Consider the following 16349-nt stretch of genomic DNA (forward strand, 5'->3'; position numbering starts at 1 on the left):
CTTGACCACTCTCCATTCATCAAATAAATTCTTGATGGATAACACTTAAATATATTTTTTAAAGCAAAGCATAAAAGAAGTAGGGTAGTTTTTTACAAAACTAAACATATGCTTATCACACAACCTAGCAATGGCACCCCTTGGTATTTACACAAAGGAGTTGAAAACTTACGTCCACACAAAAACCTACATACAATTGTTCACAGTAGCTTTATTCATAATTGCCAAACGTTGGGAGCAATCAAGATGTCTTTCAGGAGGTGACTGGGTTAATAATCTTTATATCCAGACAATGGCTTATTATTCAGTGTTAAAAAGAAATGAGCCATCAAGCCATACAGCAACCTACAGGAATCTTAACTGTGTATTACTAAAGGAAAGAAGCCAATCTGTAAAGGCTACATACTGTTCCAACCATATGACTTTGGAAAAGGCAAAACTAAGGAGACAGTAAAAGGATCAGTGGTTGCCAGGGGTTAGCAGGAAGAGGAACGAATAGATGGAGCACAGAGGATTTTTAGTACAATGAAATTATTCTCTGTGATACTATAATGGTAGATATGTAACATTATACATTTGTCAAAACCCAGAGAATACACAACACCAAGAGTGAACCCTAATGTACACTATGGTCTTTGGATGGTCATGAGCATTGATTTAGGTTCACTGATTATAACAAATGACCACTCTGGTGTGGTTGGTAATAGTGGGGGAGGTCATATGGAGCAGAGCAGGTGGGGGTACGCATAGTGTATATGGGAAAGCTTCCTGCTTTCCACTCTCTTCTGCTGTGAGTCTAAAACTGATCTAAAAAATAGCTTTTTAAGATAAAAAACCAGGGTGGGGTGCCTGGGTGGTACAGTCAATTAAGCATTCGACTCTTGGTATTAAGTGTCCAACTGTTGGTTTTGGCTCAGGTTCTGACCTTGGGGTCATGAGATCAAGCCATGCACACAGCCTGCTTGGGACTCTCTCACTCTTTCTCTGTGTCCCCCCCCCCTTTATGTATTTACATAAATCTTAAAAAAAAAAAAAGGTCAGGGTGATATTTAATAAAATCTTAGATTACCGAAGGTCTAAGAATGATTTAAAATCTAGAAGCCATAATGGAAAGGCAATTTTAATTACTTTTTAATAAAAATTGAAGACTTCTTTAAGGCTGTGATATTGCGATTTATAATAAATATATATTTGGTTTTTGTCCATGGTTCCTGGCACAGAGCTCCTAAACTCTTATAATTTCCTAAGTGATAAAAGCACTAGGAGCATCTTTTGTTCTAATATTTGGTCTTTGACTCCCTTTTCTGACACAAAGTTCCTAAATCCGTTGGAATTTTCAGGGAGATGAGAGTGTCTTTTGTTCTATGAGGTGACTCTTGGTGGGCTCCTAGATAGCTTCAGGATGGGGACTGGTCACCAGAAAGAGCAAGCCATGATTAGAAGCCTGGGCCTTTCAGCCCCACATCCTATCCTCCTGGAAGGGGAGAGATACCAGAGATGGAGTAAATGATCAATCATGCCTATGTGATGAAGCCACCATAAAAATCTCAAATGTCTGGGGTTTACTGAGCTTTTTGGGTTGGTGAATACACATACATGCCAGGAGGGTGACATAGCCCAAATCCATGGGGACAGAAACTCTTGCACTTGGGAAACTTTTTGGCTTCGTCCTGGGCATTTCTTCATTTGGCAATTCACCTGCATCTTTTCTCATATCCTTTATTATATAATAAACCAGTAACTGTAAGTAAATATTTCCATGAGTTCTGATGATTGGGAACCCCAATTTCTCGTGGTAGGTCAGAAGTACAGGTGACAACCCGGGACTTGCAATTGGCATCTGAAATGGGAGGTGGGGGAAAGGGAGTTTTGGGGACTGAGCACTCAGCCTGTGAAATCTGATGCTATCTTCAGGTAGAGAGTGTCAGAATTGAGTTGAATGGCAGGACACCCAGCTGGTGTAGCAGAGAATAGCTTGGTGTGTGGAAAGCCCACATCTCTGCTGTCAGAAGTGAAGTGTGACCACAGTGTGAGAGGAAAAAAGAAACAAAGGAAGAGCAGTGTGTTTTCCCTTCACAAAGGCCAAAAAGAAAAAGAAGAAAAAAAAAAGAAGCCATAAATAAAGTAAAAAATCAAATGAAAAACTGAAAATGAATAGACAGTTAAAGCAGCAGACAATGGGGTAATCATTTAAAAGCCAAATAGCTCTTGGAACCTGGTAAGAAAAAGATGAGAAACCAAAGAGAAAAAATGAGAAAAGGACATGAATAGAGTTAATAAGGAAAAAGAAACACAAATTCCCAATAAATGCATGCAAAGTTGTTCTAATCTGACCTATAATTATCATGGAAGAAAGTAAAATAAACTCCCACCTCTCAGGCTGACAAAAATGTACAAGATGATAATCCTTAGGATTTGCGAAGATGAGGGGATACATTTTTGGTGGATGTAAACTGATGCAACTTTGGGGAGGACAATTTAGGAGGACTTTTCCAAAAGAAAAATAAATATAACCTTTGGGTGATTCCACTTCCGGGACAGCATCATATAAAAATATGTATCAGAGCGGTTATTACAATATTGCTTTCAATAGACAAAAACATAAAAATATGCCTAAATGATTACCAACAGGGGGTGGCGAAATAAATGAAGATTCATTCATGCATCAAGAATACAGCAGGTATACATACTGATGGAGAAAGGTATCCATAATCTACAGTTTAGTGAAAAAAGATTTGAGGCAATATACATTAAATGACTGCACCGATTACATAAAAAGATGTCCAATATGTATTGCTTAGTTCAAACCACGCTGCAGAGCAGTACATACTGAACATTTTACCCTTTAGGTAAAAGAAATGTATGGACACAGAAAATTGCCCTCCCAAATCTCTAAGAACCTAGTTAGGAATGGATGCCTCTGAGGAAAGGAACAGAAGATGTATAGAGAAGTAAGAACAAACTTCGTTTTTCACTCTTTACCCTTTCTTATTGTTTAAACTTTTCCCCATAATTATCTTCCAACTTAAAAAGAATAAAAATACAAACATGAAAATAAAAAGGACTTTTAAGCATGAAGTAATGACGCAGAAAGGAGTACAGGGATGATGGATTAGCATGATTAGAATAGGTATGATTTCCATTTCCCTAACAGCTTTGATGAGTTCAGATTTTTGCAAATATAATAAACGATATGCTAATAAGCCCGAGGATAAAAACTGTTTACTCTTCATTTAGCAAAATAATAAACAGAGGCAATAGGAAATAAACATTTATCTTCCATCACTAGCAATTTAGCAACTCACAACTAGACTGAAGGCTTTGGTCAGCTTTAATTTTGTGTGAACCAATTCGTAGCATCCCTATCTGTTGCTATAGAAACAACTGTGACAAAAAAAAAAAAATCATAACCCTTATTGTTGAATCTCCTCAAACAGGAAAAGAGGAAGGTCTTTCGAGGTGGTGAAAAGCTACATACAACCTTATTAATTAGCAAATTTGATAATAAAGACTCTGGACAATAGGCAGAGAGAAAACATATCCGAGTCTAAGTGTCATACATTTGCAGGCTTTTCTTAGTTTGGGAAGTACCACAGGCAAGCACTGTTCTGCTTCTGAAAGCCCTATTCTGTTAAGAATTTTGTTTACTGCTTTTAGATCATTCTTTCATTTGTGGAAAGAGAATAAAGGGGTTTCTATTTAAAGTTTTGAAAAGCTATTTTCAGCACCCCTCATCTGCCTAAGCAATCGACAGTATTTCTATTTCATTCTTATTAAGAACATGAGGATTTTAACGTAGATGTAGTACATTTGGCAACAACAATTAGATTTGACTGTTCAGCTTGGTAGGTGTTGTCTTCTGCCACAAAAGCAGATTTCTGAAGAGGACATACTGGGCTGCATCAAATGTTCCTGACAGTAATAAGAGGAGATGCTTGTCAACAGAATGATGGAATCATGCCATGATACGGTAGTAAGGCACCGAAAAAGGAAAATCCAGCTTTAAACTTCTTTTGAGAGAAGGGCACCATTTTTTGCTAACTGATATAAGATGCTGAATGATACAAATCAATTACGGTGGGTTCCTCTCAAGTAAGAAAAAACAATAATAATGAGAATTTGAAGACTGATACAAAAAGCTCGGTGGCATTTTATGCCTTTGTTAGGGTCCAAAGCATATAAGATTATTCAACTCTGTTTTCTCCCCTAAAAGCCAGCAGCAGCAAATAAAACTGATCTCAAATTTAAAAATCATTTTGACTTAATGTCATATCTTTTAAACTAATCTGATACAGGAAAGACGTTAGGGTTTGAAGCCAACAGCCAAGAAGGAAACCCTGAGATGTATTTGGTGCAAAAAGGTGGTTTTATTAAAGCATGGGGAACATCGCCAGTGGGCGGAAAGGGCTGCACTGGGGTCGTGAGGAGTGGCCGATTTTATACTTTCAAGTTGGGAGGGGGTTAGGGATAGTGTAAGCCTCCCAGGTATTTTGGAAGCAAGGTTTCCAGGATCCTGCGTGGATTAACTATTGTTGGGAAAGGTCATTTATTATTGTTTAGTAAACCCTCAGTCACAACACCCTTCAGATGTATATCGGTGGGTCCTATGCTTGGAGGGTGATTGCCAACATGTATGGGGGGGAGGGTAGAGGTAAAGGAAGTTTCCAAAGGAATTTTTATATCTTAAAGTAGACTTACAGGGTCCTGGAGGTTGGGCTAAGATTACCTTTGGCCCTTGGCAATTATTAACATCTAGGCAGAGGAATGTCACTCTGCCTGTTTCAAGGTCTTGTCAACGGGCTGTAACTAATAAAGAATTAAATAATTTTTCTCCTGCCTTTGTTTCCCACATCGTAACCTACATATTTTCAGTCTGTGGGCTACTATGCAATTAAGGAACAGTGAAATTTTAATTTTAAATACTTTACCGAGCTGCTAGAAAATCGGGTAAATCCAGTACCTAACTGGGTTCAGGAAAAGGGTTGGGAACAGAAGGTCGATAAATAATTCCAGCCACTCTCATAGGAACGGTGGCAGGGAACACTAAAAAAGCTCTCCAAGCAGGAGACCAAACAAGCCTCTTTCACAAGAAAGGGAGAGAAGGAGGTTCATATGGAGTGTCTAGTATTCAGTCATTTCTTCATTAACAAATATTTGGCAAATGAAGATTGAGTAATGAATAAGACTAAAATGGTTTCTATGCTCAAGCAGCTTTCCTTAGAACAAGAAGCACACATAAAACAGAAAAACAAATGAGTGAATGAGATAATTGCAAATAGTTTTGAGTGGAACAGATTTCCACACTTTGGGGATACCATCCTTCCCCCCCCTGCCCCCACAGCAACGACAGAGCAAATACAAATGTGAAAGTTAAAGACACAGGTCATGCTCAGAAACAAGATGAGTATCTTCATGGATGAGAGCATGAATAGAAACACAATGGTATCCAGAACATACAAAGAACTCTCAAAACTCAGTGGTAGTAAGCAGTCCAATTAGAAAATGGACAAAAGACCTGAACATGTATTTTACCAAAGAGAAGTTATGATGGTACAAATGAGCACATGAAAAAAGGCTCGACATCGTTAGCCACTTGGGAAACACAAATTAAAACCACAATGAGATATCACCACACAGCTATTCAAACAGCTAAAATAAAAACGGTAATGGCAAAAGCTGGTGAGGGTGCAGAGAAACTGGATCTCTCATACACTGCTGGTGGGAATGTAAAATGTTAGAGCCACTCTAGAACACAGTTTGACAATTTTTTTTACCAAATTTAGTATGCACTTGCCACACACCCCAGCAATCACACCCTTAGACATTTATCCCAGAGATATGAAAACTTCACAACCTGAATGGATCTCAAGAGTATTATGCTGAGTGGGAAGAAAAAAAGAAAAACTTATCTCAAAAGGCTACATATTGTCTATCTCCATTTACATAACATTCTAGAAATAATAAAACTATAGAGATGGAGAAAAGATTACTGGTTGTCAGGGGATGAGGTGGTTTGGGGGTGGGGAAGAGATGGGGTGGATAGCATGAGAGACCTCTTTTGTGTGGACATAACATTTCTGTATCTTGATTTTGGTGCTGGTTACCTGAATCTATACTTGGAATAAAATTGCATAGGAAACTTCCCCCCCCCACACACACACACAAAGGGGAGTTAAAAAATTCAGTATTCACTGAATTGAAAATTTGGAAAATTTGGAAACTGAACAAGGTCTGTAGACAGTCAGCAGTGACATACGGACGGCCATCTCCTTGTCTCGATATTGTACTAACGGTCATAGAAGATGCCAGCAGGGGGGATGCTGGATACTCGGTACGTGGGACTCTGTACTATTTCTGCAGCTTCCTCCAAGTCTGTAATTTTATTTCACAATAAAAAGGTTTTTTTAGAGGAGGAGAGAAAGATGGACTGTTCAATAAATTAAATATTGTTTATCCACAGGGGTACAAAGACAATAAAACCCCTACTTTTTTTTTTTTTTTTAAGATTTTACTTATTTACTTGACACAGAGAGAGAGCACAAGTAGGGGAAGCAGCAGGCAGGGGAGAGGGAGAAGCAGGCTCCCAGCCGAGGGGTGGCGGGGAACAGATGCAGGGCTTCTTCCCATGACCATGACCTGAGCCAAAGGCAGACGCCTAATGACCAAGCCACCCAATGACTGAGCCACCCAGGCACCCCAATAAAACCCCTATTTCATACTATACAGTAAAATTCTAGAGGGCACAAAAATTTCATTTAGAAGAAAAAATAAGGGATCTTTATTATATTAGGATAAAAAGAATTTCTTAAATAAGATGTTTTTAAAAGCATCAGCTATAAAGGAAAACTTTGATAATCTAATCTTATTCTTATTTAAAACTGTGTAACAAAAGACAACAAAAACAAATTTCAAAGACAAGCACCATTTCCCTTAGAACACAGGAAGCTGAAGCTGGGAAGGACAAGGAAACAAATTCTCCCCTCGGGGCCTCCAGAAAGGAATGCAGCCTGCAGCCAGACACCTTGATGTTAGCCCAGGAGAGCCGCGTCGGACTTGTAACCCACAGAACTGTAAAACAGCGCACTGGTGCTGATTTAAGACACTGGCTGGGTGGTAACTTGTTACAGCAGCAACAGGAAAACTGCCACAAGTGACTTACCTCTGTGGATTTCCAAGCATTAATCTTGACTGGTAGTGTTTCCTGGGACAACACATTTCCACAAGGCAACTGAGTATCTTGGCACTGCTCTTGTTTCGATCCTGCCTTGGAAGTGTTTTCTGTCAACAACATAAAGCTAAGATTTCACTTAGGCAAAAAATAGTAATGTGTTTACATTAGATCACAATTTTTGAGTTAATTACTTCTGAAGATCCATTCTGTCTGCCACATACACATCATCCACTGATGGTCACTTTAATATATCCCTTTACAATAATTGACAAATTCAGGCCAATTTAAAAATACACCTTTGATTCTAGCCTTTTCTCCCATCAACAATTTTATTGTATGCTTTATTATTTGAAACATCTTTTTAAAAATAAGGCACAATACAGTGTAGAAAACTATAGTCTGAAAATTACCCTTAGCAAAGGAGGAATGACAACTAGAATTATTCTAATTAATATTTAAAAGAACTCTATAACGGCAGTGTGGATCTCCTGTATTCACATGTATGAGGTATAGGTTGTATGATGAGAATGCACTTTTAAACAAAATTTTAAAAAATTTAAACATAAGAGAAATGCTAGTGAAAACAGAGATTTCTGCTTGTATGTTTTTACTGAATGTAATGGTTTTGTAGTTGCCATTTTCCTCTTTTTTTTTTCCTGGGGGGGGAGGGGCAAAGGGAGAGGGAGAGAGAGAATCCCGAGCAGGCTCTACACCCAGTGTGGAGCCCATCGTGAGGCTTGATCTCAGAACCCTGAGATCATGACCTGAGCCGAAATCAAGAGTTAGATGCTTACCCGACTGAGCCAGCCAGGCGCCCCTCCTTTCTATCTGAGTTACTGTGTAAACGAAGTAATAGCACTATCTCTCAGCATATTATTGGGTACAATAAGAAGTGTAAGAAAGCTATCTTCAAACTGGTGTTTGCACACCACTGGGGTAGGCTTCCCAAGGGCTAGGTGGGCACAGATAGTTTTAAAGGAATCAATGCCGACATCTGCCGCTTTTATATACACTCTTTCCAAAAACTGATCTGCCTGAGAATGCGACTGTGTGGCAGCATCAGGCTTGTTCTTCCCTCTTCCTCTCTCCTAACCGATTTCCTCCACTTGACAAAGAAAGACCCATCCTCTACCCATCTTATTATGGTCATCTTCCTTTATGCTGTGAGCATAAGAACCGCTAAATGCCAAACAATAGTAGAAAACACTGGTATAGGGAAGCCTCCTTCAATCAATGCAGGAAAAATCCAAAGAAAGCTCCAAAATTTGTCTTGTTTTACACATATTTCTCTTAATGGCAAAGCATGGCATAAATAACAGGGTATTTTGGTCCATACTGGGATGTTTGGTACTCAGATATACTACAGTATGGAGGAGCAGAACAGTTGACAAGTTTCATTTAATGTCCTGTGCTTTTCATCCCCCAGCTGTTGTCTAAGAACGCATCATTTCTGAGGAGGGGTCCTGCGAGAGGACAGAAGGAAAGCACCACACGGGAGACAGGGCACCTTATTTCATCAATGCAACAGACTTAGGACCAGGCTCCATGCCTTAGCCATCTCCCTTAGGAATGTGAGCACAACCACAGTGATGCTTATTTGAATAAAGATGTTTTCTGAAAGAAAGTTGAAATCTGATTTGGCAGACCGTTTTGACAACAAGGGCCGGCTTTGCCAACTAGGTAAATATGGTCATTATTTTCCAAAAATGGGATGAACCAAATCTGTAGTTCTGAAGAGTTGCTGCAACATAGTTCATAGTTAAAGCATATGAAACAATAAAATGATTATCTAGAGAATTATTATACTGACAGGTATAAAGCAATTAATGTTTTTCTTTTTCACACTTTGAGTATATTGGGTTAAAATGTAACTGGCAATAATTAATAATCATCTGATAAATTTTAGTAAAGGTTTTTTTGATGTTATTCCCAGAAATTGAGAAAGTCCATTACTCCTAATGACTGTTCAACAAATCTTTTTCTAAGTGGGTTGTTTCCAATTCTTTGCTTTCAACAACACTGAAGACAGACCTAATCAAGTCAAAAGCTGACAAGACATGAAACCATTTTTATAATAAATTACTATATAAGTCTGGAATATTACTTAAAAGGAATTCATAGAACTGACACTGCTATAATAAAACACCTTCTATTCCCACCTACAATTTTACGTGAATAAGTCTCAGCATTTCCATCCATAAAAATGTAAAAGAGAAACAGAATTTATGCTGAACCCTGCTTATTTCCAGCAATAAGTAGTATTCATAGGTGGGTAAACAAGCAGGTCCATGTATCTCATAGAAACATGTATTTCCAATAAAATGGTATTCTTTATGTTTAATGTGTTTATAAAAATTTATAATACACTTATGTGGTTTTGGTTTTGATCAATTGTGTGCTAAAAGTAATTGTAATGATAAATCAATCTAGAAAGAATATTTTACCACTTAAAAAAAAGCCTCTGGTCCTAGAAAATGTAGAAAAACAATTTCAATTTATATACATGTTTGATGTAGAGAACACTTTCAGGCATCAAAATACTTTCTATTCTGATGAAATCCTGTGAGGGATGTGGAGTGGAAATATGACTTCAAGGAGAAAAGGGAATTACATGATGTAAAGCTTCCAACGGTTAAAGACTGTGTTCTTTCAAATGAATGGCTGCAGGTAGCAGTCACACAGTGCTTAGTGCTTAAAAGTCTCATGGAACTGTTTCATTTTGTTTTCTTTTATCCTTAATGTCAATATTTTGAATTATGTCCTTTGCAGGGACTTAGGATACAATTTCACATGTCAACCTAAAAATGCATCAGGAGGGATGTAATTTTTCAAATAATTTTAGGGGCTATGCAAGGAAAATAGCTTGAAAACCTATGGTATAAGACCTGGTAGTCCTCGCCTTCAGAAAGTTTACAGCCTGACTCGGGAGATAAGACTGACACACAGACTTAAGGGAAACAATCAGAGGAAAACAAGACCATGCAAACTTTCTTAAATTATGTTACTTTAGGAATAAACATTCTAAGGAGGGAAAAAACGGTGCGCACCAGAGTAATCACAAAGTGCCTCAAATAGGAAGTCAAATTCGAACAAGGCTTTGAAGGAGGGCTAGGATCCTGATAAATGTAGAATGAGAAATTATCCCAAGTAGAAGGTACTATGTGGGCAAGAGGAGCGAATCTGATATATGCCAAAGACACGGAAGAAAGAATAAGAACTTCGCAATCATGGCTCTAACTTTTCATCTTCTCCTAATGTCACATGAAAATGAATAATTAAAATGAGCTTATTTTGGGGCCTGGAGATTTTATAATGAATACTGGCAAACAGTAGTGGCTTGAGGCTTAGATCATCTATGTACTTTCATGTGATTCATCAGGAACTACCTTTATGATCACGCTTTGAGTATTCGGCAACAAAATTATCCTTGGAGTGATAAGGACTTAGGTTTAGACATCACAGAGATAGATTAATAACAATTGCAGGAAGTCAACTTTGAAGTGAAGTGTGAGGAAAACTGAAGGATAGCAAGAACTGTGAAAGAAAAAAATATCTTGAGTATTTAGAGACATATTTTAGGCTAGAATAGCTAAAATATTCTAAACCTGTATTAAATAATCTTCTAGGGGCAAGAAGGAGGCAGTTAGCACAAAGTGAGTCTATGGAAATTCATCTGAGACTTTTTTTTAGCATCAGCACAACACTGGAAGTGAGGTGTCCTTAATTAAATTAGGCGATTACACAAGATTTATTTCTGGATTTTCACAAGCAAATGGAAGGGGAGAGCACACGTTCAGTTTCTTGGTGGAAATGAAGTCCTTTTGGTATCATAAGCTATTTATCAGTTGAGATGGTGAAGTCCCAAGCCAGAAGGACTCGTGTGCAAATGTGAAACCCCAAAGGGAAAAGTGAAGGCGCTGAGGTAGTGATGCTATCGGGTCATTCGAAGATGAGAGGTTAGATACCAAGGCTGGAGATGCCGGGAGGAAACCATCGAGAGAGAGGCTGTAGATTTCACAGAGCCTGTACAACTCAGATAATACTGCAGAGCAGAACTACAGACCCTGTGTTTGTTTCTTAGAGGAGATACCAAACTGACATTCAAACCGTCAGACATTAACAAGGCAAGAGCACACTTTGGAATGAAATGCAGCACAAATTTGGTAAATTCCCAAACTGCTCCACTTATTATACAGTACCTAATAGATACTGTTGCTATGTATAGGGTCCTTTCAGGTGTAGTGTAAATAAATTAAATCATTTACTTAACCAAATCAGCTTTAAAAAGAAAATGCATCCACCAAAGAAAATACTCTGTGGGCTAATGAACTGATAAGATATGGAAGTCTCATGGTGATTATCTTTATATCTAACTTGTGCAGAATCACGAGTTTGGAACCTTAACAACTTCACTGTCTTAGAGCATAAATGCACTTAAGCATCTTCAAGTAATTGAAATTTGTCCTAATTTTTTAAACTTCCATTTTGTAATAATTTCAAACTTATGGAAATATTGCTGCAAGAATAGTACACAGAACTCCCATATACTCTTTATCCAGGTTTACCAATTGTTAACATTTTGTTCCATTTGCTATATAATTCTCTTTCTTCACGGACATACACATATTATGATACTCCTATATTTTAAACCTTGAGGAAAAGCCACTGTCATAGGTTGGGTTCCCCAGGAAACCAATCCCAAGGTTCATTTTTGTATAAGGGAGATCCATTAGGCAGTACTCTCTGGAACAAGACCGGTGAGGAGCGTGGAAGGCAGGACTGGGCCAAGGGAGAAACTGATCTGTAATATGGCTGCAGCAGAGGCCGTGACGGATGCTACCAGGAGCTATGGAGCTGGGCTGGCTCTTCACAGTTGTCCTGCCTTGAAGCAAGGGAGCAGCCCAGCCACAACCACAGGTCACTGGATATTGTTTCCCTCAGGAAGGGGCTGTGACATTGGGCCAAGAGGTTCTCTTCAACTGTTGGGAATTCCCAGACAAGGACTGAGCTGAGATTCCTCACTGGCCTACCCTCCCAGCAGCCAAGGGAACGAGTGCCTTGATCCTGAAGGGGGGGTCTGGGGGGCACCACAACGTTCACCATAGACACCATCTTTACACTCCTATTTACTTCTGAGAAATGCTGCGGAGGGCCTGGAGGTAGAGTGTGAGCCCTGTAAATCTTTTTTGAAAGATGAATTTTGAGATTAGTGGAGAAAAGCCTTTCTCCCCCCAACGAAAACAAAACAAAACAAAAGAATAAGAAAGTAGAGATGTTTAAGCAACTTTAAAAATTAAATTTTAAATAGATAAGAAAAGGTGAGAAAGGGGGCGCCTGGGTGGCACAGCGGTTAAGCGTCTGCCTTCGGCTCAGGGCGTGATCCCGGTGTTATGGGATCGAGCCCCACATCAGGCTCCTCTGCTATGAGCCTGCTTCTTCCTCTCCCACTGCCCCTGCTTGTGTTCCCTCTCTCGCTGGCTGTCTCTATCTCTGTCGAATGAATAAATAAAATCTTTAAAAAAAAAAAAAAAAAGAAAAGAAAAGGTGAGAAAGGACAGACCTCTGTTGTAGGAGATCTTAAAAAGGGAGTTGAGGCAATTTTATTTCTGTGTTTTGCTAACAATAGCATAGGAAATTTGAGACACTGCCAGTAGTTCTGACTTAAGAATAACAGGGAACAGGAAAACGCACAGACTGTGTTAAGTGCTCAGCCGGAGACGAGGCGCATACAGTCACTACACAGGCAGGATTAAGTAAGTATTCAGGGGCTGGCTCCTAGGTTAAGACAGTACATGGAAACTGCAACACATCTTTACTACCTGCAAAACACACATTTCCATCACTGAAAATCTAAGAAATTAAAAAATGTAAAAGAAATTTTTTAAAAAGTCAAAACTAATCCAAAAAAGTTTACAACGGCAATCTAACATTTTAAATTTAAGTTTAAAAATCTAAAAAATTTTAAACGGAAAATGACTGGGGGCCAAGGAAAGTATCCCCTATCCCCCAAATGTGATAGCGATGAGGTGATAAGATTCTGAGATTTCTCATCACTATCCACACGTCTGGAACAAGGGGAACTGAGCAGACAATCCTCTTCTCACTCCTTATGACTGAGAAAAGGTGGAAATTGGTAAAGGGGAAAAAAGAGGTGTACCAGAGTGCGTAAATACAGATGCTGGCGCTTTAACGGAAGGGAAAGCTACAGTTTCACACTGAATGGGGTGGATGATCGGAAGTTCAAGAGCATCTCCCCACCCCAGGGCAGCAGGACACATTTCCTAGCTGGACAGGATGGGCAGGACCCCGTACAAAAGGCTCAGAGGACGGAGCAGAGTCCAGGTATTCCAAACAAGATCGCATATGGCCCCCAAGGCTCCCATTCCTCATGGCCGCAGAAAAATGGATAAAATAAGAAACAGCACACAAACTGCAACTTGGTGAAGAAAACAAACTGGTCTCAGACATGGTGGGAGGAGTCAAGAAATCACTAAGTGTATCTGAGCCAGTAGCTGCCGAATATGACGGTGCCGTCCTACATCACCTCTTTTACTTCTTACGACAACCCTGTGATAGAAACCGTATCTCCCCATTTTACAGAAGATGAAATTGTGGCACAAAGGCTTGCATGTCCAAGGGCACACAGTCCACACAGCCTGAGTCAGGATTCAAGTCCAGTCAACAAGGTGCGAGGACCCAAGAGATTAACCCTTACTCGTTACTGCCTTCAAAACACAGTGCCTGGTGAGAGCTGTCTAAGCGTCAGCAAGAGGGGAAGAGAACAGGCAACTACACGATCACAGTCCAGGGGGAAAAGAGGAGGAGGAAGGGAGGGGGAAGCGAGAGAGCGAGAGAGGAATATGCAAAAAATAGACTCCAAATGTACAAGAGAATGTACTTTAAGGAACAGAAGGATGTTCCTCACAATATGGCATTAGATGGTTCTGGAAGTTATTGTAAATTGTGTATTTTCATATATTTCATTTTAGAATTGTTGCTACTATATAACAATACAAGGTTGAGCATTTAAAAAAAATGTTTCTTGGCCTTACATGTTTCCTCCTCTTTTTTTAGGAAATGCTTTCCATATCTCCTTCCTATTTTTTCCGTTGGGCTGTCCTTTTCTCACTGATTTGCAGAAATTCTTTATATATTCTGGATAATCCTTTGTCACTTACATATGTTAGAAATTTTTCTCCTAGTTTGGGACTATCTTCTTCACTTCTTATAGGGTGTTTTTTAACAAAGAGACGATTCTTAAATTTAATATAGTTTTAGAAGTTTTCTATTGCTGCCAAAAATTACAACAAACTTAGTGGCTTAAAACAACGCCCATTATATTATGCCACAGTTGTATAGCTCGGCAGTCCAGGCAGGTTTGACCGGGTCCTCTGCTTTGGGTCTCACAAGGCCAAAATCAAGGTGTCAGCCAAGCTGGACTCTTCTCTGAAGACTGTGAGGAGCAATCCACTTCCAAGATCATTCAGGCTGTTGGCAGAATTTGGTTTCCTTGTGGTTGTAGGACTGAGGTCTCCATTTCCTTGCTGGCTGGCAACCAGGGCTCACTCTCAGCTTCTAGAAGCCACTCGCATTCCTTATTACTCCATTTTCAAGCCAGTAAGGGTGCATCAAATCCTTCTCAGACTTGAAATCTGTGACTTCGTCTTCTGCCGCCAGCTGGGGAAAACTCTGCTTTTAAAGGGCATGTATGATTGGATTAAGCCCACCTGGATATTCCCTTTTTTTTTTTTTTTGAATGTTTAAGTGACTTTATTAGAAAGTTTAATTGAAAATGACTATAAAATGGTAAGCGTTTTACACCAGTAAACAAAGAATATCCATTATTTTTATATTTATTTATTATTTATTTAAAATAAATTAATTAACATATAGTTATTATTCGTTTCAGAGGTAGAATTTAGTGATTCATCAGTTGCATATAACACCAGTGCTCGTTACATCAAGTGCCCTCCTTAATGCCCATCACCCAGTTACCCCATCCCCCACCCATCTTCCCTCCAACAACCCTCAGTTTGTTATAGTTAAGACTTGTCGCTTATAGTTTGTCTCCCTCTCTGATTTTATCTAATTTTATTTTTCCTTCCCTTCCCCTATGTTCATCTGTTTTGTTTCTTAAATTCCACATGAGTGAAGTCATATATTTGTCGTTCTCTGATTGACTTATTTCGTTTAGCAAAATACCCTCTAGTTCCATCCACGTCGTTGCAAATGGCAAGATTTCATTCTTTTTGATGGCTGTTTTGACATATAATGTAACATAATCATGGGAGTGAGAACGCTTCCCATTCACAACCTGTAATGCCCACCTCTCAAAGGGGAAGGGATTACATAAAGACAAAGTCATTGGGGCTTATTCTCAGAATACTCCCTACCACAAGAGTTAAACTTACAAATGCTTTTTTAATACTTGGCACTTTTTCGGTTACGTTTAAGAAATCCTTCCCTATCCCAATGTAAAAAAGATATTCTCCTTTATTTTCTCCTAAACATTTTGATGTCTTTTTTTTTTTCTCCTTTAAGTCTTGAATTCCTCTAGAAATTGTTTTTGTGCATATGAGGTAGAGACCCAATTTCACTTTTTTCAAAATGAATAAATAATTGCCCCAGCATTATGTATGAAGTAGCCCATCTTCCCCCCACCAATGTGGAACACCACCTCTGTCATATACGACGATAACCCCGCTGCACAGGTCTGTTTGCTGGCATCTAGTTTGTTCCGTTGGCGCACGCGCCTATCCCTCCTCCGTCCATACCACACTGTCGTGATGACTCCTGCTTTAGTCATGTCATCCAGAAAGGCAAGCCCTCCACTTTTTCTTCTTCAGGAATGTTTTGGATATTCTTGACCTTTTGATTCTTCCAGATAAATTTGGGAATCAGCCCATCAAATTCAATTTTTAAGATCCTTTTTGGACTTTGATTATAATTGCTCTGAATCAGTGGTTCTCAACTGGGGGCAATTTTGGCCCTCAGGGAACATCTGATAATGTCTGCAGACAGTTTGGGTTCTCACAACAGGAAGGGATGTGTATTAATAGCATCTGGTGGGTAGAGGCCAGGGATAATGCTAAATGTCCTACACTGCACAGGACAGTCCCCACAACAAAGAATTATCTGGCTTCAAATGGCCATAGTACCAAGCTTGAGGAAAACCTCC

At 39.2% G+C, this 16349-nt stretch overlaps 1 protein-coding gene across 1 annotated transcript in view; it reads right to left on the minus strand.

The window, feature by feature from the left end:
- ENTHD1 (ENTH domain containing 1) overlaps positions 1 to 16349 on the minus strand; it is a 96527-nt gene that overhangs the window by 51531 nt on the left and 28647 nt on the right. The window contains exon 3 of the mRNA XM_008705539.1: positions 7160 to 7278. Within this exon, the coding sequence (XP_008703761.1) occupies positions 7160 to 7278 (119 nt within the window). The remainder of the gene's footprint in view (positions 1 to 7159; positions 7279 to 16349) is intronic.

Source organism: Ursus maritimus, unplaced genomic scaffold (genome assembly GCF_017311325.1).
Source record: "Ursus maritimus isolate PB19 unplaced genomic scaffold, ASM1731132v1 scaffold_21, whole genome shotgun sequence".
Classification (NCBI taxonomy): Eukaryota; Metazoa; Chordata; class Mammalia; order Carnivora; family Ursidae; genus Ursus; species Ursus maritimus.